Source organism: Rhinoraja longicauda, chromosome 13, assembly GCF_053455715.1.
Source record: "Rhinoraja longicauda isolate Sanriku21f chromosome 13, sRhiLon1.1, whole genome shotgun sequence".
In the NCBI taxonomy this organism is placed as follows: domain Eukaryota; kingdom Metazoa; phylum Chordata; class Chondrichthyes; order Rajiformes; family Arhynchobatidae; genus Rhinoraja; species Rhinoraja longicauda.
The window spans coordinates 9,497,545-9,524,426 of NC_135965.1; the positions used below are offsets into that span (position 1 = coordinate 9,497,545).

The window sequence follows — 26,882 nt, forward strand, 5'->3', positions numbered from 1 at the left end:
GGTAGCGGTAGCGCAGCGGTAGAGTTGCTGCTTTACAGCGAATGCGGCGCCGGAGACTCAGGTTCGATCCTGACTACGGGTGCTGCACTGTAAGGAGTTTGTACGTTCTCCCCGTGACCTGCGTGGGTTTTCTCCGAGATCTTCGGTTTCCTCCCACACTCCAAAGACGTACAGGTATGTAGGTTAATTGGCTGGGTAAATGTAAAAATTGTCCCTAGTGGGTGTAGGATAGTGTTAATGTACGGGGATCACTGGGCGGCACGGACTTGGAGGGCCGAAAAGGCTTGTTTCCGGCTGTATATATATGATATGATATGATGATAATGCCGAGGGGTTCGATCAGTAGCCTAACCTTTGGGAGCCACCACACAGTTAATATTTTAGCTTTAACTGCCAAAAAGCACCATTCCATCCCAGAAACGTATGCTTTGTTTATCCACCAGCCTAATAAAACTCAAGTGATTGGCAATTGTGGATGAGAATATTTCTTCAAGCAAATAAAAATAACATTGTTTTGGGTAGGAAGGAACTGTAGATGCTCGCTTACACCGGAGAGCGACAAAATGCTGGAGTAACTCAGCAGGACAGGCAGCATCCTAGATAGAAGGAATGGGTGATGTTTCAGGTTGAGACCCTTATTCAACAATTAATTTTATTAATTTTATTTCAAAAAGTACATGTAGTCTACTGACCAGGCTTATTTTTTTGTGGGATATTCTGGTCAGTAGTTTGATCAAAGTCAAAGAGGACAGAACAGAAAGGCAAACTGAAGTGGCAAAAAAGTTTGTAATATGATTGACAGATTGAAGAATAAAGTCTAAACTAATTGGAAACATATTGAATATTGTTTAGTTGCACTTTGGGACTGAAAGTTAACAAACCTTGGGTAAACTTTTAAAATAACCAACAGGGCCAGATGTTTGCCAAATATGAACACACATCAAAAACAAAGATAGACACAAAATGCTGGAGTAACTCAGTGGGACAGGCAACATCTCAGGAGAAAAGGAATCGGTGACATTTCGGGTCGAGGCCCTGCTTCAGACTGAGTGTCAGGGGAGAGGGAGACACAGAGGTAAGGAAGTGAAAGGTGTGAAAACGAGACTCAGGGGATGGAGATCATGGAAAATGGAGAATAGATCATTGTTAGCCAGGTGAAGGTGACAACAAAGCATACCAAGATGAAAATTTAATCAAGTGGACAATCAGACTGGTCCAAGAACTAGGAAGGGGGGGGACAGAGAGAGAGGGAAAGCAAGGGTTACTTGAAGTTAAAGTAAGTATTCATACCGCTGGGGTGTAAGCTGCCCAAGTGAAATATGCGGTGCTGTTCGCCCAATTTACACTGGGCCTCACTCTGACAGTTGAGGCCTAGGACAGAAAGGTCAGTATGGGAATGGGAGGGGAAGTTAGAGTGTTTAATAATTGGGAGATCAGGTAGGTTTCGGCAGACTGAGGGCAGGTGCTCAGCAAAACTATCGTCGAGCCTGTGCTTAGTCTCGCCGATATATAGGAGTCCACTCACGTCGCAATAGTGAATTATTGTGTTATGGTTAAAATCTCATCTGCACAGCAACATGCATTTAACACTGATGATTAAGATAATTATAACCATTTCTCACTTTGGCTCCAATCAACAGAAATTTCTTGCAGGTGTATACTCTCAGCCAGACTATGTAAATCAGATTAAATTTAAGACACTAAATTCAAGATACACCACCCAGAATCGGATAGTCTTAAAATAAATAAATAAAATAAATAAACGCCTCTGTCATGATCGCATTCTCTAAACTGAAGTTGTCAAACAATGAAGTATCAACAGTTAAAACAGAACATCCAGTATGTTCACAACTATAATTTCATGTGAATAGATACCATGTGTAAATCACTCAATAAATCAAAATTACACTCAAAATTTGAACCCAATTCACTTTTGCTGATAGGTTTTCCCAACCCACCCACTGGAGAACAGGCACAGTTTGCAGGTTTTAGTACTGAAACGGAAAAGGATGGGTTACAGAAATAAATCAAATAGCCAGAGTCAAAACCAGAACTCTTTAAAACCTAGTATTAGCACAAATCCAAAATCAAGAAATCAAGCATCTGAAAATTTCAGATTACTAAGTTTTAGCAATTCAATGTCAGTTTACAACTCAAATGCTTACCTTCGTTGTTACAATACAAAGGCAGTCCATCTCTTGAGCATAATTACTGCATTATAAAAAATCATTGATGCTTTGAAATTTCAATGGAATATCAACAGGAGATTTTCGGAAAATAAAGACCCAAGGGAGATTAGATGATTCAAACTAGAGCTGCAATTACTGCTGTGAACATACAATAGCAAAGATGGCTTTTTGCTTGTTTCGTTAGAAGCAGTGTACATAAAAGGCTTTGAAACCCATCCACTTGATGCTGCAGCTATGCTAATCTGCAGGGTTAAATTTATACAGCAGCAGTGAGAAATGCGGAGGAGACAACAGTTATCAGCACTTCTCCAACTCCCACTTCTACTGCTTCATTAACCCATCCCCTCAGTACGTCTGGATGTACGTTTTTCAACCAGCTCCACTGAATGGTTTATGTTTAATGCTTAATGCTCAAGATATACTTGGCTGATCCCAGCTAGCGTTCAAGGATACAGGAAGAGTACGTCCATCACTCAAGTATTAGTGTACGAAAAATAATCACCTTTCTTGACATGTAATCAATGGATTAGTCGAATGGGGAGGGGGGAAACAGAGACAAGAAGAAGAGAAGAAATTGTGACTGGTAGGGAGAAAGAGCCAATCCATTTGGCATCTAAAAACTCAGACCCTTTTATAAAACAAAACCCTGCAATTGGCTGACAGAAACTGCACATGGCAAAAGATGCACATCAAAATATTGCATCCATCAGCATTATGTGGACTCCAACTCCAAAGACGAGGTTTTGGAGAATCAAAACATGCAAGACACAAAACTAATTAATATCATGAACAACCTGAAATCTATATTGCATTATCCTTAAACATCTGGAAAACTATCAACATTGGTGGTGTTTAAAGCTGCTTTTTAAACAATAGTAAATCAACGCACTAAAACATGTTTGAGGTAAAGATGAATTGATACGTTACATTCACCCGATAGAATACAGAACTGATTAAAATCTAGGAAACACGGCATGCAGTAGGAAGCTATTTTCCTATTCGTAGCTTTCATTTGCAATTGAGTAGGAGAGAAAATAGGACATGCTCATCAAGTATTCTCAATTTTAAAGGTTAATGTAATATATGGGTGTTTTAGAGCTTCACAAAATGTTACCAACTCTTCGGGAGACATCAGATTCATTTACTTATTCAAACATTACAGGTAATTAGAATATTCTTCGCATAAAATTTATGACTTGTAGAAAATATGAAAATATGCAGTGAAGCTAGGCTGATATTACAATTCTGGTAGTTGTATTTACATAGCACAGCCTCTGAAGCAGTCATGTCCACATAAGGACCCTATTGCCTGCCTGCCATTAACGTGCTTATTCAATGGGATTCCACCAGTCACACCTCCCCCTCTTCTAATCTTTCTACTTCCCGCAAAATCCACTCTTCATGATGCAATGGTCTGTTCATTCTTCCGCACCCACTCCTGTCACAGGCACTTATATTAGTGTTAACCCCCCCCCCCCCCCCCCCACCTCAGACAGCGTGCAGATCAGGCAGGTGGTGAGGAGTGGAAAAGAAAGCAGGAAGAGAGGAGGAGCAGGACAAAGCATGGTCAGTAATAAGTGAGCACAGGTGAGGGGATTTAAATAAAAATCAAAAATTTGATAAAGCAAGAAACCATTCGCCTGTGTTCAACTGTTACCGGCCACGCTTTGTCCCGATCCCCTGCAATCAGTCTGAAGAAGGGTCCCGACACAAAACGTCACCTATCCACATTCCCCGGAGCTGATGCCTGACCTGCCAAGTTACTCCAGTATTTTATATTTCTGCAATCTCCTTACTCTTTTGCTTTTACTTGTAGCTTTGGTTGTTTGAATTCAACATTGCTGCTGATTTTAAAGCAATTTTATTAAATAAAGCCAAATACATTCATTGTCAAAAACTTAAACACAATGAACATGAAGAATGACCATTGATCAAGGCCCTTTTATTCATCCCATCTGCCGCCCACAACTGTGATATCTTGTGTATATGATGCTATAAATGCTCCATTCCATCCCAACCTGAGAAAGAAATAATACAGGATAAAATTTGGGATGGTGGGCAGGGGGAGTAGCAAGACAGAAAAACTGGCAAATTCTAAAATTTCTCATCAACCTACAAAAACCAGTCCAAGAAATAATTCCGGCCCTTAATTCCCTAAAAGACCCATAGTGTATTTGTCATGATCCCTTTGTCTGCAACGTATAAAATCTGATTGTAACCCAAATCAAGCCTATACAGGAACAAAATAGCATGTCTCATTTAAAACCTAGTCGCCCTATCAAAGCACCTCTAATATCTTTTAGGCACAAATTGCTTCCAGACTTGTGTATTTCCAATGTAATAGGCACTAAAAGATTGCTTTTAAAAATGTTGTGCAGGATTCCACAATTCATAATTAAGCACCTCTAGATAATGGATAAATGGATGCCAAAAATCAATTCTCAAGACTTTTGAATGTGCCAAACATCTCAGCATACACTAGGCACAGGTGTAATGAATACTGTGACCACCAAGCCTAGGGGGATTATCCAAACTGCCAGCCGCCAAACATTTCTTTGGATACATTGGAAATATTTTAAACTAGCCCGTTAAAAAGCACGGCGAAAATAAATTGAGGGTAATTGTTTGCACACGAGGTGAAAATTAATACAACTTCATATCTGCAACAGCTGCTGACGGCATCAAGTATGATGTGTGGTATTGGCAATGGCCCGAATAAATCAGCCCTAAAAGTCATCAGTTCATACATAAAGGATATTTTTTTAAACACATGTTAAGTGCAAAGCATCAGTAAGTACAACTTAAAAAGTCAGACCCAAAGATTCAAAAGAAAAATCAAAGTCATGGCATCATCAGCAATATCTACTATAAAAGATGGTGTAAAAGTCTACATTCTAGAAGGGGGAGCTTAAATATTAGTGCTGTCATTTAAAAATTGGGCATAGCAAAAATCTATTTTTCAAAAAAGTATTCATGTCTGCATTTGTTTATTTCGGGCGCTTTAGTAAACTTTGCAACATTGTAAAACAATATAAACCAGGCTTCAAAACTTTATTTTCTCTCCATGCTTAATGTAAAATATATATTTAGCTCAGCTTAAATCAAAGAAAGGGGACTTCATATGATTGAGGACTTCACAAACAATCCCATCCTCCTCCTCCTCCTCCTCCTTCCCCCACCCAAAAAACCAAAATATTTGGGTCCTACCAAGAGCACACTGCTCCAGATTTCATCACAATAGGTTTTGCTGCTTAATTCAAGGCAAGAAAATACTGACTACCTTTGACATTAAAGTGACATCATCAGTATTGCATAAAAGAGCCTCACAAAAAAATTAATTCAATTGCAACCAAAGGGGAAACGCTCTGCACAGGCTGAATTCATACCCAATAGAAGGGAATGACTAGGAATGTTGGGGAGCAAACAATCTTTCAAAACCGAGAATATCAGAGTTCCTCAGGGTAATCCTTTGGGGTAAATTATCTTCAGCGACTGACCTCTGTGACTAGAAGTGCAGATGGCCACAAAACTCAGTTCTGTTCAAAATTTCAGTCAGTAAACAATACTATGTCCACGTGTCAACCTGGTCTTATGCCATCCTGGCTGACAAACAGGATGGCAAACAGGATTTGCCCAGCACATTGCTGGAAATTCCAGACCAACATGTTCAGCCAGTAATCTCCACATGGAACCTAGTGATAGTGTAATAAATGTGCTGGCACATTATCCAGCACATCCCAGTCTTTGATGCTGTTTGCCACTCCAGGACCTATGCAAAGTGAAAAACAAAACAGAGGAAATCTGAAACAGAAACAAATACCCCAAGGATCATTGACTTGAATATTTCTTTTGTTCTGCTCCTCACAGATGTTGCCTAGACTGTAACATGCTTCAGGAACCTACTTAACTTAAAGGAGCTGGAAACATCTCAGAAACTGCCAATCATAATCAATGGCCCAGATTGCACTCATTGTAGGTAACGAATAAGAGCAAAAACACTAGATGTGTGAAATCTGAGAAAATGGTGCTGGAGATTTCCAGGCCGAACAGCATTTGAACAAACAGTTAATATTTCAGGTAGACACAAAAATCAAGTTTCTCTTTCCTTGGATGCCGTCTGATCTGTTGAGTATTTCCAGCCTATTTTGGTCAAATCATTGATGATCAATGGCTTATGTTAAAAAGAACTTGGTTAAAAGATAACGTTGAAATCAACAAACTTATTCATAAACAATATAATTACAGATCAAAAACAGAACATCGTATCCAACTGAATGCACAAAGTTTTAACTAGAAAAACTGAAAGTTGACTCGTGTTCAGATTTTATGAGGTATCTACAAATTTGATCGTCTTGTTAGCAGACAAGTTAAATAACAAGTACAAAATTATTTTTAATTATCAAGTGACAACCAAGATTCTAAATAAAATGGCAAATAACGAAGAAATTAACTAAATAAGTGGTAGTCCAGCTTGTACGACCTGCTCATTAAATATAAGGAGCAAAACAAACTTCTTCAGTTTTAACTAATTACAATCAACAGTGCCACATTTCTAGCTGCTGCCTACATTACGTCTAAAAATCACCTTCAAAAAGGTAACAGATATTAGTAATCTCTTGGTAATCAGTCAAAAAACCACACTTTATAAATCTACTTTACAGCAGCTGCTGCAGCACTACCAAAGTGCTGCAGCAGTTATTCTTCAGAGATAATCCCATCCAGAACATCGGAGTCTCCTGCACGCATGGTGGTGCTAATACAGAAGCAAAGATAACTTACCTTATGTGATCTTCAGTCACGCATTGCAAAAAGGTTCAGGCTAACCAAAGCTCTTTCAAGCTAATGATTTCTCTGATCTCACTGCAGTTAAAGGTTCCTTATATAACTTCCATACTGTTGCTCAATTTCATTAAAATTTAAGAACTTGACAACGATAAATTTGGAATACAACTCCAGGGATTTTAGCGCGAATTTGCAAAATGGTTCACAACTCCCTTATTAAACCGTCTTAGCATTGCACTGGAACCTAGCTTTAACTGCTGAAAATTCGACAAATTCGAACTTTGAGTTTTAATTCCTCAACAGAGATGCTGCTTGTCCTGTTGAGTTACTCCAGTATTTTGTGTCTAGCTTAGGTTTAAACCATCATCTGCAGTTCCTTCATACACATTCTTGCGTTCTAATTCTTTGGTTTATGCAACCTGTTAGATTTGGCAAAAGCTATTTATTTAACAGAACAATAACTATCTGATGTTTTACATTTACAAAGTAATAATAAGACAGTAAATTACCATTTTCCTAACCCTTAAATATTAACAACTAAAAATACCTAAATAACCAAGATATATGATGGCCATAACTATCCCACCTTGAATATTAAGTAATGGTTAACAGCTACTACTTTTGAGCTGCAAGGAAAATTATAAAATTTCCTATAACTTATTTTTTTAATATACAATTTAAAAAGTTGAAAACACTTGGCCCAAAGAATTCACACAAACATGAATCAATTGATATTCCGAAGAAGGATCTCAACCCAAAACGTCACCCATTCCTTCTCTCCAGAGATGCTGCCTGACCCGCTGAGTTGCACCAGCATTGTGTGTCTACCTTCGATATTCCAGATGTACATGAAATGGAAGAATTTTGTTTGTAAATATACAACAGCTGATATATATTCCTAAAGTTAAAGGAAATGTGGCATATTCAAGTGGCCACAAGATTCTAAATGGTTACCTCAAATGACGAGAAGCTATATCACTCACCCCAACACCAAGCAGTCTCTACACACTGCCAGTGGGTCACTCCATGCTGAGCCATGTAACGATGCAACTGCAGCTTTACTGCTGCAACAGCAGTGGTTAGAATTTGTGCCAAGATCCAGGAGAATCAATTACAAGCCAAGCAGAAGTCCTCTTTTGAAATACAGAATGTGTGCACGTGCTCAGACTCATGTCAAGAGTATCATAACAAATCAGCACCCGAGGGTCAATGCTATACAAGGTGCTGATGCAGTATACTGCCACTTTGGAATAGAGTAAGTCTGATTCTCCACTTTAAAATTATTATCGTTACCAATGCAGTTATTGAGCCAAATTAAATCAATGAGATTAAGGATTAATTTTGACAAAACTACAGCACTATTGCCATCATGGCACAAGAAGACCAACTAGAATGTGGAACAATACAGAGTCATGCACCATGAAGTGGAGGGAGTGAAAGAATGGGGGGAGGGTGTTAATTGGATGACAGTAAAAAATCTCAAAATGCATCTTATACAAAGAACCAAATAATTAACTCAGACGTTTTAAGCAGGAATGAATATTGATCTGACATCAGAAACTGAAGGAAGCCATTTCCAATTAAACAGTAAACAATAGGTCCCATAAAATTCACTTTCACTAACATATAAAGTGGTGCACCTCTACAAAGAGTTTGGTGAAGACCTAACAGGGGAAAATAAATACATCTGAAGTTAAAACTCGTATTCTTTGCAAAGCTTTGTACTGTAGGCGTATGCAACATTTGGAGGGCAACCACTGATAAAAGTAAACTTCAACAGCAATTCCCTTGTCCAATATACTCAGTTAGACATGCAATTGAAATAAATTCACATCCAGACAATGGTGGATTGGTTTCAATATTTGGATAACTGGAACACAGGCGTCTATGAACCAATAAATCAACTGAGCACCACATCCAAATGGATAATTGAATGCTATTTTTATTCCACAATTACATGACATATACATAGCACATAAATATTCATTTACTGTTGCTGAACAAAATCTGTTCTATTTTATTCAGCAAACGTTTTGCATATATCTACAAAGATGGACAGCACCCAATATATCATAATATATCATAACACATTTAACCCCAGTTCTTAAGACAGTATTTATTTAATGCATCCATTTTATTCATAACATGCTTAAGCATTCATATGGAATGCTTTAAGCAAGTCCTTATTCAAGTGTGAAACAAAAATGTATACATCTGTTTAAAAAATAAATATTTCTTGTGCAACAAGTTACCAGCCCTGATTGCGAAAAAAATAGCACAAAGGCATTAAAGAAAATAAATGTAATTTCTCTTCACATTACATATTTAGTTTGGACATAATTCTTAACTTTTAACAATAAATACTTTAATCTTATAGTTTCTGCAGCAAGCACAAAAATTGGACATTTGGAAAGTAATAGGACAGCATAGTCCAGCTTTAATGGCTGAAAAACACAACTTGCAGCTTAAGAATTAGTCTCCATCCTTCCGCAACTGTAATTGCTTGTAGATCTGTGGCAGTTCTCCACTAGCCTGTTTGATCAACTCTTTTATCAAAGATGAAACTTAATTACTCGTCAGGATTCAGTCCACAAGCTGAAAATTTCCATGATTTAGGACAAAAAAGTTAACTTGTATCAATCTAATAAAAAGGAACTACAGATGTTGCTAAAGATATGCACAAAATACTACAGTTACTCAGCGGATCAGGTAGCATCCCTGGAGAAAATAGTTAGGCAAAGTTTCGGGTCAGGAACCTTCTTAAGACTGATTGTAGAAGGGAGAAGGTTTGCGACCTGAAACATCACCTATCTATTTTCTCCAGTGATGCCGCCTAACCCACTGAGTTACTCTAGCATTTTGTGCCTATCTTTAACTTACAACGCGTTCTTCAAACATAGCTACAGTATTGTCCAAAGCTATTTTTAAACATAAAAACAGTGAAACACTTAAGATTCAAATTAAAATATTTAGTTTGCTTATTTTTGAAAACATTCTCCAACAAGGATATTTTAAAGTTCAAAAACATAACTGTACTGAGAACAAAAGTGAGAGAATAATCCCAAATAACTGGGACTTTCTATCTACTTTAACAGCCTCTTTCCCCATTTTCCCATCAATAAACTAGGTTGGATACCACCATGACACATTTACCAAGCTATCACTAATTCCCTTCATATGAACTTTTTGTTCTGGTATAACAAAGTTTGATGAAACACTGCCTTATTAAAAAACAGAAACAATTCCCACAAATTCTGTCTCCTTAACCTGGGCAAAAAGTAAAAATCAAACTTTTACCTCGTATTCATGTCTTTCCCAAGTTGAAAGCTAATTTATTTGCTCCCCCTCTGCATTCACACCTTTAATATACTCCTCAAACCCTACTTTCAATGCTTAGTTATTTCCCAACAAATTTTCTTACCCAACTGTGAAATTCATATAACCCTACAAAACATTTGAAATGAATACCACATTAAAAAAAAGCATCAAATAAAGGTTTGTTGCTTCTAACAATGGATGCAGCAGAAACATTCCTTTACTTTTGTAATCACTAAATTTCTTCACAGTACTTCCATGTTTTTAATTGCCACACTGACTTCAAGTTTAAAATAGTAATAATTTGGATGGTCAATGTTTTAGACATCAGAAAATCAATGTAATATTCATCCTTGCCCTCAATAAAACTTGCACCTTAGTTGTACATACAATTCCCTGCTCCTCTCCCACTTTCATGCCATCAATTAATGAGAGCTGCTTGCCATTGAGAGAAGAAAATTCCACGTAAATAGAAACTGTTACAATGATAAATTGAGCTTAATCTTGTTCTGAGGAACAGTGGGCATGCCATGGGAAGAGCCTACAACCATCATCCAATATCAATGGTTTAAACAGTTCGCACAAATTTTGTGCAAGAGGTCACCACCAAACATTGAATAGTATTAAAACTCCAGGTGAGCTACTGATCTTCAGTTAATAAAACAGGTATATAACACAAGAAACAGATTTGATTTCAGGCCAAAATTATCCAGCAACTCTTTCTTCATCCATTTCACATTACTTGATAACATTGAATTAGCTGATAAAACACATTAACCACAGAAATAAAATTTGAAATAAACCAGATGAAATATGTTTCATTTGTATTGTCCATGACACTATATTAGTTGAATTGGAGGAAAATCATTCAACTTATGCAATTCCCAATAAAAGCATTTGAGTGAAATGAACATCCATTACTTAACCGAATAGCCAGCATCAGTTGCACAGTTGTTCTCTCAAGATCTGGCCACACAACTCATGCCACCAGAAAGCGATATATTTCTAGAAACAAGTTACCCGTTTAATGCAAAAGTGAGGAGAAAGAAGTATGCACAAATTCAGATGATTCAATCTTGAGGGGGGAAAGCCTTTTACTATCCCCAAAACACCCTTCAAATCCATTTCTTCTCTGGTTGGAAGTTGAAATCAAGTCAACACATCTATTATTCATTCCTCTACTATATATCAGAACCAGCCCGATCTTCCATTGTGACCTGTCCGAGAAAAACATCAAGGAAAACATTTTCACAACTGTAGGAAAGTCACTATGTATTCAGCTTAATTGCCCAAAAGGAAGAGTAGTTGTTTTTTTAGAAAACGTTTGGTTTCTATAAATGTCAAGTTTCACAAAACAATGATAGATTATAAACAAATGTCCAATTTAATTGATCAGGTACTAGCCAGATAGCTGTATGCCAATCATTCATATACCTTACTTCAGGGCAGTTTTAAACAGCTTTGGGACCTATTTTATCTCTGGTGTTATCGTATTAAGCAGATTTCTTGAATGTTATTTTACTTATTATAACGTATAAAAGTTGGTAAGATGCTAGAGTCAATAATCAATCATGGTTTTATGAATAGTATATTCACATTTGGCAAATTTGCTCAAATTCTTTGAGAATGTGACAGGGAGAGTTGATGTAGGGATACTCAAGGCTGTAATTTATTTAGATTTTTAAAAGGCATTTGACACAGCATCACATTATAGGCTGAATTTAAAACCCCAATGTCTTGAAGTATGCAGGTCTAAATGGATTGCAAACTAGCTGATGCATAGAAAACAGAGTTGGAATAAATAGGTCCTTTTCCAGCTGGAAGGATTTAATTAGATGAGTACATCAGATTGGTTCTTGGTCCTCAATTGTTTACTATTTACATGAATAACCTGGAAGGAGGAACGAAAAGCATGGCTTCAAAGTTTGCCAATGATACAAAAATAGGTCAAATGGCATTGGATGAAGACATTCTACAATAGAATAAATGATTGGGGAAAAGCCCAATAAATGGAATTCAAGGTGGGCATGTGCAAAGACATGCACTTCGATCTAAAGGCAGATTATCATCTCAATGGTGAGAATGCAAATGAGTAAAGTTCAGAAAGATCAAGGCGATCCAATGCACAGATCAAAATGCTTGCAGTTACGTCCAACGGGTAGTTAAGACAAATGGAATTTTGGCCAATATCGCAACAGTAAAAAATTGTTGTACAGGGTATTGGTAAAGCCACACCTGGAATACACTGAAGATTTGGTCCCCTTATCAAAAAGCACAATTGAGTAGCATTGGAGGCAGTCCAAAAGACTTATCAGGTCAATTCCTGCCCTATCAAAGGCCTGCCCTACCACAAGAAACAAAACAGCTTGGGTTTCCTTGTCATTTAGAAAAATGTGGGGTGACTTTTTCCAACCAAGATCTTGAGGAGATTTAATAAGGTGACTACTGAGATGTTTTCACTAGTTGGAAACTCACAAACAAGGGAAAATGGTTACAAAATACATAGACGTTTCTTCTCAGGGTAAATCATTAGAATTATCTCGTTCAGAACAGGGTCGAGGCCAGATCATTAGATATTACAAGGTAGAGATAGATAAGTACTCGGAAGATAAAGGAACTGAGGGCTGTAGGTACAAGAAAAATGACTTAAATTTAAGCGAGATTCAACTAGCACCTACAGATAGTAAAATTGTTTGGAAACACCAAATATTTGGAATATTTCATGCATAAAAGGCCTTCTATGGTCATCATTCTATGCATCCAAACTCAGTTCTTAAAATTATACAAATTCAAAATGCTTCTTTTACATATCAGAATGAAGAATCAAATCTGGCAAAAATGAACAGCATGTGTATGTAGGAAGGAATGAGAACAACGCAGATGTCCCTGGCATCCGCTGTCAAAATGTCACAAGACATGGTTGTTCAGCATTCTCTTCTTGGTTAAGTCTATGAAGAGGGTGAATGTTCATTTTACTTATATGAATTCACCTAATCTGAAAAAGCAATGCTGATCAAAGCAATGTATCTGATCAAACAGGAATACATTTCAGATGAAGTGATTTACACCAACACAAATCTTATCAAGTCACTATTCAGTAGTTTTCTCTAAGGAAGAGTAACAAAGAATACTTCAACACAAATAGGCGGAGAATAAGATTGAGAATACTTCAAAATTTGTCAAGAATTTCATAAACATCATTGGCAAGGGGATTATTAAATTTTGCTTTTAAAATACACATTTGGTTTCTAAATACTGCAGTTACTCTGACACTGCAATCTCTCAATGCCAGATGGAAGGCAATGTGGTTGGTCAGTACTCCACCAGATGTAAAATAGCTTTCTCTCTCACTTCAAAGCGGCAATACTGAAGAATCAATGTATCAATGATTCAGAACAAAATGGAGCAACTTGTAGTTAACACAATGATGTATTTTCGGATTTTTAATTTTTTTTTTTTTTTTTTTTAAACACACTTTTTGAAACTTATTGCCTGTTGTAAAGACAAAAAGAATCCTGCCATTTTCAGAGCAAACAAAACATTTTCCAACTATTTGCACATTCACCATGGTGAAAAGGCAAATCCTTAGAGGAAACCGACTAATACAACATTTTAAATATTCAGCAAGCACATATCATGCAATGTCAATCATGGGAGAAAAAAAAATGACTTAATGATTGAAAATATAAACTGGCACCAAATTCATTCAGTGTACTTACGTTTTTGGACATTTCTGACTCAGAAATAATTTTAAGATATTTTCCCTTACATTACACAAATTGCCTACTTTCCACAGGTACTTCAGAGAAAATAAATCAATTTTGACTCGAATACAAAACAGAGTTCAATTCTTTATTGATGCCCAATATTTATCTTCTCACTCAAATTAATGAAGCTTGTTGGTAAAAGAATGACAGAATTGGTAAAATGAATCCTTGGACTGTGTTAGTGTTCAACATGCATTTCAGATTTTCAACTCGTATTTTAATTTTTGGAAGTGATAAAAGCAGAAAAGCAATTCAGCTAAAGGAATTTCATTATGAAGTCATTCATTTTGTTATACAAAACAGGAATAGCCCCTTCAGTCCACCATGTCGCTGCTGACTATCACATAGATATCGAAATTAATCTAATTTATTAGCGTTTGGTCGATCGACTGCCCTGCCTTGGTGATTCAAGTACTCATCTGATGCCAGATGCCCACAGGGTGGAAAAGAAAAGCTTCCTCAGATACCCACTATTACATCTTGCCCCTTAACCAAAACTTCTTACTATCCATCTAATCTAGGAAAATAACTGCAGATGCTGGTACAAATCGAAGGTATCACAAAATGCTGGAGTAACTCAGCAGGGCAGGCAGCATCTTGGAGAGAAGGAATGGGTGACGTTTTGGGTCGAGACCCTTCTTCAGACTGATCCACAAAATGCTGGAGTAACTCAGGTCAGGCAGCATCTTGGAGAGAAGGAAAGGGTGACGTTTCGGGTCGAGACCCTTCTTCAGTCTGAAGAAGGGTCTCTACCGGAAAAGTCACCCATTCCTTCTCTCCAAGATGCTGCCTGACCTACTGCGTTACTCCAGCATTTTGGGATTCATCTAACCTATGTGTCTTGATTTGGTATACCCTTCAACCTACATTCCTGAGAAAAGCATAGCCTATCCAATCTCTTATTAAAAAAGAAACCATCCCAAGCTACATCTGGTGGAATATTCTCTGTCCCAACTCCAGTGCAAGCACGTGCTACCCACGGTGTGGCAACACAAACTGCACAAAATATTCCAGCTGCGGCTTTAACCAATAGATCTTAAAGATGTACCAAGACCTCCCTGCTCCATTGTAGGCCCCAGCAATTGAAAGTTAGCCTGATGCAGGATCTTAACCCGAAACGTCGACCTTCCTACTCCGTTTTCATAACTGCTGCCTAACCCACTGATTGCAGTTAAGGGGCCACAATAGGAGTACTCATAAAATACAGTTAAAATAAGTATTAGGTCAAAGAAAGAAGTGTTTAAAAGCCCGAGGATAGGGAACTCAGCCACAGAACACCATAGATGGGGGGAAAAACTGAATCTAGCAAGGATTAAAAACAGGCTTTTATAGATATAAAGAGGAAAGCATTAGTGACTTCCAGGTTCACTAATAAATAAGGGGCAGAGAAAAAGGTCTGCCTACATGGAAGACAAAGCTTCCTGGAAATAGGTCAAAAATGATTGTGAAATTGGTGTCAATGAAAGCACAAGAAGTTAAAAGGGTTCTGAAAGTTAATAAATTCCTAGGCCCCGACAACCTGTACATCAAGTTTAGTGATCAAAACAGTAGATGCATAAGCTGTAATTTTCCAAAAATATTCTACAAAAAGCAGAAACTAACCCCACTATTTTAGGAGGGAAAAAAACTCCAGGCCAGTTAAGCTAACCTTAATGTGCAAAATGCTAGAATGCACAACAGGGCACTTGGAAAATAATGGTAGGACTGAACGAAATCAACATGAATTTATAAGTTTTATATCTGTTGAAATTTTATTTTGAGATTGTGGCTAGCATAACAGGTAAGAGCAGGGAGGGGAAGAACCCAATGAAATCATGCATTTTTATGCTCTAAAAAAAAGTCTGCAATGGCACAAAGGTCACAACCATTTTTCTTCTCCCCCCCCCCAGAAACTTAAAACACTGCACTTCCTCATCAAACATGTAGGTCTGGTGGGGGGGGATCAGTAACTAACCACCAGAAGAGAATAATACAATCTCAGTGAGAAGTGCAATAGATTGATATTGGCATTGCGCATGGCTTCCTGACACTTATATTCAATGTTCCGTTCGTAAAGTCCTATCATTAGCTTCTTTCCCCACCCCACACACCTGTTCTGCTAGCTACATCCTCAAAATAAAATTTCTACAGATAACAAACATGATATCCCTTAAATATAAAGAGAACTTCTATAAATTAATGTTGTTTTTTCAGGGAAATTCATACAACGCAGGTTGCATTATAGCTTTGTTTGGCAAGAATTTGCAGAGTTGTGGATGTAGCCCAGTCCATCATGTAGACCGCATCATTGACATCATCTACACTTCACACTGTCTCAGAAAAGCAGCCAACATAATCAAAGACTCATCCCACCCCAGTCATATTCCTTCTCCCTGCATCCATCTGGCTGAACACATGCTTGAAAGTCCGCACCACCAGACTCGAACAGCTTCTTCCGCTGAAATACTCCAGCATTTTGTGTCTATCTTTGGGATAAACCAGCATCTGCAGTTCCTTTTTTATTACCTTGTGCCTTTCATTGCGCCTTACTACGCATGACAATAATAAACCTAAATGGCATAAAACAGCTCTACATGCTCTTGCATACACCTCCCACTTAAAATAAAAGTTTTATAGTGAGACTGGTAAATGTAGATTTGTGTGTGACACCCATGAAAGAAATACTTGAAGCCTTATACAAAACACATTATCGACCAGAAGGCACTGATCATCATCCTCTCGTGTGCTTCTGGACCTCTGATATCCACTGAAGGCACTCGAAAAAAGTCCTCCAAATTCACTGGAAGGACAAGTAAATCAATGTTAACACCTACCCTGGGCAAATATTCCCATAATTTCCTAACTACACTCAGTCACCTCAGTTGGGCACAACAGGTTGCTCACAAGCTTGCTGCCCGACTCCTGAAATGGTCACTCACATCTCATGAGAAAGGTTAGAACAGATTATTGAGAGACAAAGATTCCTAGATGTTCCCAAAACCCCTCAGAGACTAGCATGAGGAATGACATGTGCACTGCTGATCACACTATTCTTCAAACTATCAGCCTACCTATCCCTTCAGGCACTTCATTTCCATCTACAAGAGATTCTTCAATTTGTGCATCGGCATCAATCACTGCAAACCTCTGCAAACTGGAGCAAACCCACATTGTTCTCAATCCAATGGGCAAACCAGAGGTGGTGCATATGGGCAGAACCAACTTCAAGCATAGGCTAACTAAATTGGTACCAATTGAGTAAAGGATCTTGACATTATATCCAATCTAGAAACTATGGACAAATACAAATTAGCATTTCAATGTGTATTGAAGACTTTTTTTTTTTTTTAAATAAGACCATTTTCCCCATCATGAAACACTACTTAAATCACATTCAGGACACTGCAGGCTGCTCTGGTACATTACACAGTGGATGATATGAAGCTCATGTTCACAAACGGTTCATTAGAATCAATTATTGATGAATTAACCTTACTCCCTTGCAATTCAAAAGCCAGTTCTTGGGTATATTAGCAACATATGACAAACAAAGGAGTAAATTAGCCCTTGACGAGATAGGCAATGTATGGAACTCATACAAGGTTATTTTGTGTAGCCTAAACTATTAGGCTCACAGAAAAACAAACAACTACTTTTCACATTTCAAACAGAATTTGATCAGTTCCTCCATGGGATAGGGATATCTGCATTCCCAGATTTGATAATAACTGATCTACATGGTCTTGTTTACATGTTCCTTGGCAAGATGCTTCAATTCAATAATATAACCCAAGCTTAATTTATCACGTAATGCTTGTGTGCTAAGCAGCAAAAAGTTTGTAGATACAAATATTAGTCATTGTGCAAATGCACCAAAATGGAGTGTCCTCACTAGTCAAAAACACCCCTGCACCAAACTAAATTGGGCTTTCCTTTGAAACCTCTAACAATATGAAATACAATATGCAAACATGACCATTTTGAAAAATACAACAGCCTCAAAAAGACATAATGGAACTTCAAATGCAAGTGAAACCTTCCAAGCATCAGGCTTTTACACATCAAAATAATTCTTCATGTACCTTCGTTGAAGCAGAGTTAACACTTTCTATCCCAACACGATGCAAGATTCTCAACTGTGGTATTGCTGGAGTGTTCAAATACACTGCTAGGAGCTAACAAGTCACATGACACTGACCATGTTAAAAACTCAAAGTTTTTGTTATTCGAGTGCATCGGGGTACACATCCTGATTCTTTTCCCGAGTAGGATTCCAGTTAGGCATTTCACATTGGAAACGGGGATAGTCAGCATATCCCCTGCTCTCGCTTATACTGGCTATTTCTCCTCTGCACCAACCTGATGCATGGTCTTGACCCAAGACTTCGACCATCTCCACCTCCACAAATGCTGCCTGACCTGCTGAGTTTCTGCAGCAGGATTTTTACTTCAGATTGTGTACTGCGTTAACTTGCATACAGTATGAAATTTATTCAGCATATATGTAGTTGTTGGCAAATTTAATACATGGTTGTACTCATTAACATTCCTAAGCAGAGACAATTTCTCACTCTAATGGAGAACACCCAGTTCAATAGAAAATTTAATATAATTAAAGGGCAAGCACCACGGTTCATACAATATTCACTTCTTTTTTATACCTATCCAATGAAATTTAGTACCATTGAAATTAGTACGCCTTGCAACTTTCTGGTGTAATCAAGTGCAGAATAGTCAACAGCTCTTCTTCCTGAACACTGTCATTTCATACCAAGTGTGAACAGATCCTACAATTTAATTAACCAATTAGATTTTGAATTTTTTTTATCCTTAGTTATCATAAAATGAATGAATTTTGTGCTAGTAGAAAATAAAACACTGAGAAAAATGAATGTCACTGAATATGTAGGATGGAGAATATTACAGATTTTTGTACTTACATTTATAACCTGAGTAGGGACAGAAGTCTGAAGAACATCAAGTATTTCATTCAGCAGAGAGTGATCCTTCAGAAGTAAGAGACAGTGAAAGAATTGACACAAATGTCAGAAGAAACACAGTACGTTTTATTTGTCACCGCAAACAGGGTATGGTATACATCGATGAATTTAACTCAATAGATATTAACAATGCATAATATCCCTGAATTTCTATTTTCCCTGAAAGTTCAAATTTCCTTAGACATATCAAGTTCTGTCCAGAGAAGCAAAAAAAAATTTGAGAAAATGTAATAGACTCTAAAAATTAAATTTACATGCCACATTAATCAATTCCTCTCAAAATGTTGACAAAAAGTTAGGAACTCGCTAAATTGATATTAAAATATTAAACAGACCAACTAAATTGTTCTTTCTAAATTTAGAATAAAAAAATGTTAACTTGCTTGCAATCACCTGCACCCAATCATAACCCCAAGGCATCAATGCGTTTGCCACAACTGTCATTGAGTGAGGTAAAACTGAAAAAGTGGCAAAGTTAGAAAATATTTAGCACATTTAATTTACCGAGTTGAATCAAGTCACTGAGCATACTAAGATTTCCTTTAACAGTAAGGGAAAAAATGGAGGAATCCGAGGTGACCATCCTTTAATTTTGTCAGTGTTCTCAATTTCGTCTGATAGAGTTGGAAAATTGTGCAGGAGGGGCCCAACTATCTTTAATCCTACTTCATGAAAAAGATTTAGCACGTTCGGGGTTCAAAGATCCTATCAGGACAGAGTGCATTTGTTGATAATAGTTCACAAAAGTGATGTTCTGTGTTAAGATCTGCTACGAGAAACAAGAATCTGCTACGAGATTGGTAACTGATAAAATGAATAATTTTTCAAATGTGACCCATTACATACACATACAATCACAGATTCAAATGTGGATATATCCAAACTTATTGTGAACATATAAAAAAATAACTAATCCTACATCAGCTTTGGATAAGTATTGTGGAAATGGGTTTTGATAAGAGTGGCTCAAGTGTAGTTGCACTCTCCCTTGGATCTCGATGGCTTACACAAAATTTAGATAAGAACCTTTGCAAGTACAGTGAAACTCCAAAAATCCATTATCCAACTGTTTGGACAGCCCAATGCGTCAGCATCCATTTTACCAGGACCCTGGTTCCCATGCTCCTTTTAAACTCACCGCGTTTTAGTTCTTGCAGTCCCTTTAAGCTCACCTGCTTCAATGAAACATCTAAAAAAAGTGAATTCAAAGTGGATTGGAGCATTAATAGGAGTAACATCCAATAGTCAGCACCAAAGTCCCAAGGATGCTGGGTTATCGAATTTTTACCAAGTTTTCAGCAAGGCAACAAGATTGTCTTTTTTCTTTCAAAGAGATATTGTCTTAAAAACAATCATTTTAAAATGATAGCAGCTAAACTGAATACTTTATTAAGCATAATCCATGTTTTAAAAACTTAGATATGAGCTTTATTTGCTACACGTGGCTGCATGCCACAGTGCAATGGGTCAGCAAGATGTCAAGAACTACATTGCTTACTTAATGATCTATTTATTCCTCAACACCCTGAAAATAGGGGCCGTCCGTTTTTAGAAAGTAATATTGCCAGTTCTCATGGGTTTCTTCCAAAACATAAGTCATTTCCAATACTTCCCAAGATAGATCACAAACACTAAAGTTTTGAAGCGGAAAGTAATATTTAAAATTAGTTTCCCAAAGAAGCTGTGAAAGTGGAGAAAATTCTAATTCACATGTTCAAACATAAATCATATGTATGAAATTTCAATTAATTGTTGAGATGCAGCAATGGAGAACGACCATACCCTGCAGATAGCAGGATGGGCACAGAAATATCAATCCGAGCACCTGCAATGCCACTCAATGGTCAGAGCTGGAGTCCCTCAATCCACTGAAATAGTCAGCGTTCATGTTTATGCAAACTGATCAACTGCAAATGAATACTTATGTTAGAGATCACTCGCAATGACTTATTTTCTAAAGAAAGCTCAAATGAACTATTTTCAATTGTAATAGTACAAACGACAGAAAACTATACTCAAGTCCACTCTTCTCACACAACATCCGCACTTTTCCCCAAAACTGAAGTTTCTAGAAGTATTGGCAAGGCAATAAGTTTCAACATGCTCACAAGATATTTATTAAAGAATATACCAAGTTATAGCAATAGTAAAAATTGTTTAACAATTTTTACAATAAAATGCAGATATGTTCTGGAAGGTAACATAAAAAGACGATTTGTTATTACTAAGTTAGAGTAGTAATACTCAACATTTGTAATTTTAAAAAAATAGGATATTGTATTTGGCTTCCATTTCACATGAAACTTAAGCTATTTGAATGGAATTCAAGACAATACAAAAAAAATCCACATTTATGAGTTCTCAAGGAGCAAATCGGGAATTGATGGTCTCAGATTAATTATGTCATCATTCTATGCTGGTTAACTCTTCAGCTACAAACAAACAAATTCTTTCAGAAATCAAGAGACAAAAATTAACTATCACCAATATCTTGCAGCTGTGTAACCTCAAATCAGGTGCTTGAAATCAGACAAAGTGAAAAACTTAGTAAAAAAAGACTAAATAATTCATTTAAAGCAGTAGTTAACTAAAAAAATTACAGTGAATTCACAATACAACCACAATTTCCAAGGTAAATGTCCTAGAAACCTACTGGGTTCATGTTGGAAATTGCAATTGTATTTTGAATTCAACTGATCACACAGATATTATTAGTTTTGAAATATATCAATTAAATACAAAAAAGCAGAAAAGGCAGTAAACAACCAAGAAGTCAGACAACATCTGAGGAAAGAGATAAACGTAATGCTCCCAATCCTGAAACATGAACATCTTCTTTCCACAGCTGCTGCTTAATTTGAGTATTTCCAGAATCTCCCGTTTTTTTATTTCAGATGTCCAGCATCTGCTTTTATCGATTGTCAGATCAAACATCAAGATCAGTTAGTAACAAGAATATCCTTGCACTAGTTCATATGACTATTTCACACATTATGTTGTGCCTACATTTCTTTCCATAGGGAAGGATAGGAAAAATTAACATCAATGATTGCAAGGAAAGAAAAAATAAACTGGGTTATCAAGGGACACCAAGGAGTATTTTTCCATTTAACAGTACAGAGAATTACTGCTTCCCTCTAACACAAAGCTGGGCAGAAGGTGAGGAGGGGGTGGCTATGAGGGATGGTAATTGGAGCTTTCAAGACTGATATTAGATTGAAGAAAGGTGTAATGGGATATCAAGTCACGTGAAATGCAGGCATAGACCAGCCAAAACCTACCTAAAATGGTAGGTTTCATATGATGAACTGCCTATTTGCATTTCTTTCCCAAAACTCTCCCAGAGGGACATTAAGTGCTTACACATAAAAATGTAAACTTCCTGACTAGTTTTCTTAGTCAGCTATTACTACGATATTCAATTGACTAAAAATGCATAATTTATAGGTTCATAAGGTGATCAAATGTTTATCCATTGAATGACCAGGTATTAGCACAAAACGTTTCAGGAAGAGTCCTGGTGGCAGTTAAAACCTACTTCCTGAAAGCAGCAGAAATCAATGTAACAAAAGAAAAATCTCTCAACTATTCCCATCGCTTTATCTTGAGTAACCAATTCCAGGATAATATCAGTGACCAAAGGACATTAGAAATCACAGACATACTCCAGTCTGACCAGCTCAATAATGACACAAGACAAATTAGCTTTTCTCTCATCCTCATTATGGATGCTGCAGATAAAATAGGATGTGCACTTCACTGTATTGACTGCAGAGAATTGTTACAAGGCAAGGAAGGCAGCCACATTCAATAGCAGCAGCACGGATCTATTGAGCAAACAAATGTAAAAACAGCAAGGTACTCAGAAAATAGAAATCAAGGAGATGGTACTTGTGCAAACATTACTAACACAATGATTATTGGATTAAGGTTGTCCAATTTTCCATCTAAAACAAAATTAGTGATCTAGTCCATGGCACTAAACCATGTAGTACTTACAGGAAACATTAAAAAAAACAATTTGGAACAGTCACATATGGAATAGCACAAACGAACAATCTCCCCCACTAGACACTCTACTAAACCAGCTATTGACCATCACTTCTGTAGTACTCTTACAAAGAGTCCTGCCAGACCATTAAAAAATTAATCACAAATGCTGTAGTTAATTGCCATAGGTGTCTATAAATTGATTACATTTAAACAGCAAGTCTTTAAATTTTTAATGTCAACCAAGACTTTTGTGCAGTCAGAAAGTGACAAAACTCAATGGACCAATTTAATAACAGTATTCTCTACAGTCCTTTTAAAATTAACTAAATGTAAGCAATTAGTTGGTATCGTGGGTGTTTTCAATAATCTAGTGATTGATGCCACTAAAGTAGTTAAAATACAAAGTTAATGATATTGAAACACTATGAAATAGCTCTTTGTGATATCAATGATAAACAGATTTGGAATCAACTGCTGAATTTACAGAAGATGGTACAATTAAGCAAAGTCCCTTTTCCTTCATTCACCAAGAGAAAACTGATCAAACCACAATGAACGCATAAGAAAATGAAAGGTAAAACTAATCAGGAAAATGATGAGTTTCTGATGTCTGAAGTATCTTAAGTTCAAACAGGTACACTCTTCCACTTCATTTGTTACTGTTCAAGTATTTACCTCAAGCTTCGCTTTTTAAAATGTTATCAAAATCACAGCTACCAATTTTCTTTCACCAAATTTTTCCAAGATACCAAAAGGAAATGATTCGCCATTACTAGCTGGAGTGTGGCGGTGCCACAGCAGTTAACTAACCATACTGTGGAAAATGCACCCAGCCGTAGCTCCTGACAGATCGCATAAATGAACTGGACATATCAATGATAGTCGAGGTGGGCGACCACCACGAAAAGGGATTAGACAGAGACTACAAGAATCATTGGCACAAATGATATGGGTAGGAAAAGGGATGACGTCCAACAAAGTGAATATCAGGAGTTGGGTAAAACATTAAAAAGCAGAACATCATGGGTAGTAACCTTGTGATTAGTGACATGTGCGAGAGACGGTTGGAGTTGGCAGATAGGACAGATGAATGTGTGGTCAGAGTCTGGACAACGAGCAGGGATTTGGATTTTTGGTCCATTGGAATCTCTTCTGGGGGAAGAGGACACTTGTAGAAGAACAGGGTTTACCTGAACTGGAGAGGGGCCAATGCCCTGCTTGGCAGATTAGCAAGTGCTACTGAAAAAGGTTTCAACAAGATTGGCAGGGGGATACCATAGTGGTAATGAGGTAGCTGGGAGAATGGAAATCTATCAAAGTTTAAAAGTCTTCTGACAAGTACACAGAAGATGCATTTCATTCCATTTATGAATATACTTACATTGGACATACTTCAAAAAAAGCTCATGTGGTGGATTTAGCCTTCATCCACTCCTACTTATGTTCCAACATTAATTCAACTAATAACACCTGGATATAAAAGAATGGAAGCTCATGATTTTTCTCCTTCCTTCCCACCCACCTACCCCCCACCCCCAGAAAATGCAGATGCTGGAAACTGGAGCAAGAAGAAAATACTGCAAGATGAACTCAGTGGTCAAGCAGCATCTGTGAAGGCAAAGGAATTGAAAATTAGAATACTACAGTCACACTGTCAAAAAAGGACACAAAGTGCTGGAGTAATTCAGCAGGTCAGGTAGCATCTCTGGAGAACATAGATGGGCAACGTTGCAGACCGGGACTCTTCTGTCTGCGATCTTCAATCTACTTTATTTCCTAATCTATAATCGAATAATATGCATGCTGCTTGTCTATTGTATTATTGCAGCCCTACAGATTATGTTGATGTCATATTTAGAAAGACAAGATACATAATTACTACAAAAAAAGACTCAAACATATATCAGTTTGGAGAATAGTAAAGATGGCTTCCATGTGTGGAAAAAAGCATTTGAGTGGGATTGGAAATGGTGGTAGAAAAGCTTAGCAAAATGGTTCAGAAACTTGGAACAATCAGGCTCCAAACTGAGGAACACGATGGGTTATGGATTCCCTGTTTATGTTTTGTTACACAGGGAAATTAAAAAGACTTTTGTAACAGGACTTGACAGAGAAGACTTTTTGAAGAAGCTTCATCAGAGCAAAGCGTTGACATTTGTTAACCACTACTAACAGTACAGGATCTTCCCATTTAAGTACAAACATACATTATTCCTTCAATTCCATCGTGCTGTAAATAAATATTCATGAGTACCAGACAAGCTGTACAGAATGTGTTACCAATACTCCAAAATAGTTGGCAAATTTCTTCACTGAACCTACAAGCAAAAAATTGTCATAGTTTAATAAAGCCTTCAATTCAAATATATTCATTGTGGGTTAGACACAAAACTGGAAAACTAATTATAACTAACATATTGAGTGTCATTCATCGCATTTTCTTACAATGCAAGAGACGCAGAAGGATCATCACAGAACAGCTTTACATAACACCTCACTGCCCACACACACCATCCTGCAGATCCAACACTGCGAAGAAACACCTACAGATTTTATTCAAATCATTTGCATCACTTGCACTAGTGTACAGCGCCGCTGAGTACGCCGCCCCAGCATGGTGCCGCAGCGCTCATACCAGCAAGCTAGACACCACCCTCAACGACACCATGCGTATCATCACTACCTGTCTACGCCCTACTCCGCCGGATCTCCTGCTGGTGCTCGCAGGTATCGCACCCGCCAAGCTTCGCAGAGTTCTTCATTCATAGGCTGGTGTGCAAGGCCACATTGGACACCAAACATCCTTTGCACCACCTCGCCCAGGATTCATAGCAATTGGGACCTCAACGCCCGTCATCTCGTTACCCTTTCTCCCGTCATGCAGCGACCCTCTGTGGCTCCGGTTTCAACATACTAGGAGCATGGAGAACCAGCTGGGAACAGACATCACAACCTCCTCAATTCACTGTCGCACCGAACACCATAGCCCCACCCGGCTCGGACATGCCCCGCAAAGAGTGGGTCACCCTGGACCGGCTCCGCACAGGTGTCGGCCGGTTCAATGCCAACATGCATCATTGGGGGTTGCATTCATCAGCAGCCTGCGTGTCTGGAGCAGACCAGAAAACAGTGCAGCACGTCATTTTCGACTGCACTGTCCTCCGTCCCCCTGGTGGAGGGGTAGACCTCACGGCCCTTGACAACAGCACATTGCACTGACTACAGCGCCTGGAGGGCGATACATAATTTCTGCTGCCTCAAACGCAATAAGATTTGCATCAGTAGAAATGTCACTTACATAAGTCATAAGAAAACTTGACAATAGCATAACCGCCCTTTGCCATATTTGTGATTTCAACAAATTATTGCTAAATATACAATCATTTGCTTTCTCTTCCCAACAACCTAAAAAAAAAATCGCCTCGCTTCTGAAGACTACAAGAGAATATCTGTGCACTATTATACCCAAATGACTAGTCCATACACAAGCTTACACAAAAGTTAGATTTTAAGCATCAAGGTAAGGCAATTTAATCAATGCCCATTTGTGTACAAGTGGAATAGGAATAAAGATTAATTGGGTATCAATAAATGGACATTAGCAACCTTTCCTCCAGACTGTCAAAAAAAGTTTTGCATCAGGACTAACGCTACATTTCACGCCCCTCTCCACACTATCTCTCCCCAAGATTAATTTATTCTAACCAGACCAGAAAAAAAAAACCTGTTGTGGTCTTTCTAACTTGATAACACAACAATATCACGTGTATTGACCATCTATTGAAGACGCTGCCTCAAAATTGCAGCAAATATCAAAGACCCACACTATCCTTTCTCTGATCTCATTTCACTATTAC

The 26,882-nt window shown here is 37.6% G+C and overlaps 1 protein-coding gene across 18 annotated transcripts in view; it reads right to left on the reverse strand.

The window, feature by feature from the left end:
• The window catches only part of LOC144599431 (disks large homolog 1-like), a 354,144-nt gene that overhangs the window by 307,966 nt on the left and 19,296 nt on the right, over nt 1-26,882 (reverse strand). Inside the window, exon 1 of one of the 18 annotated variants that reach the window (XM_078410315.1) lies at nt 2,166-2,429. The exons of the other annotated variants lie outside the window; for them this stretch is intronic. Coding sequence (XP_078266441.1) covers nt 2,166-2,195 — 30 coding nt within the window. The 5' untranslated portion in view covers nt 2,196-2,429. Of the gene's footprint in view, nt 1-2,165; nt 2,430-26,882 lie in introns of those variants that run through there. 18 annotated transcript variants of the gene reach the window in all.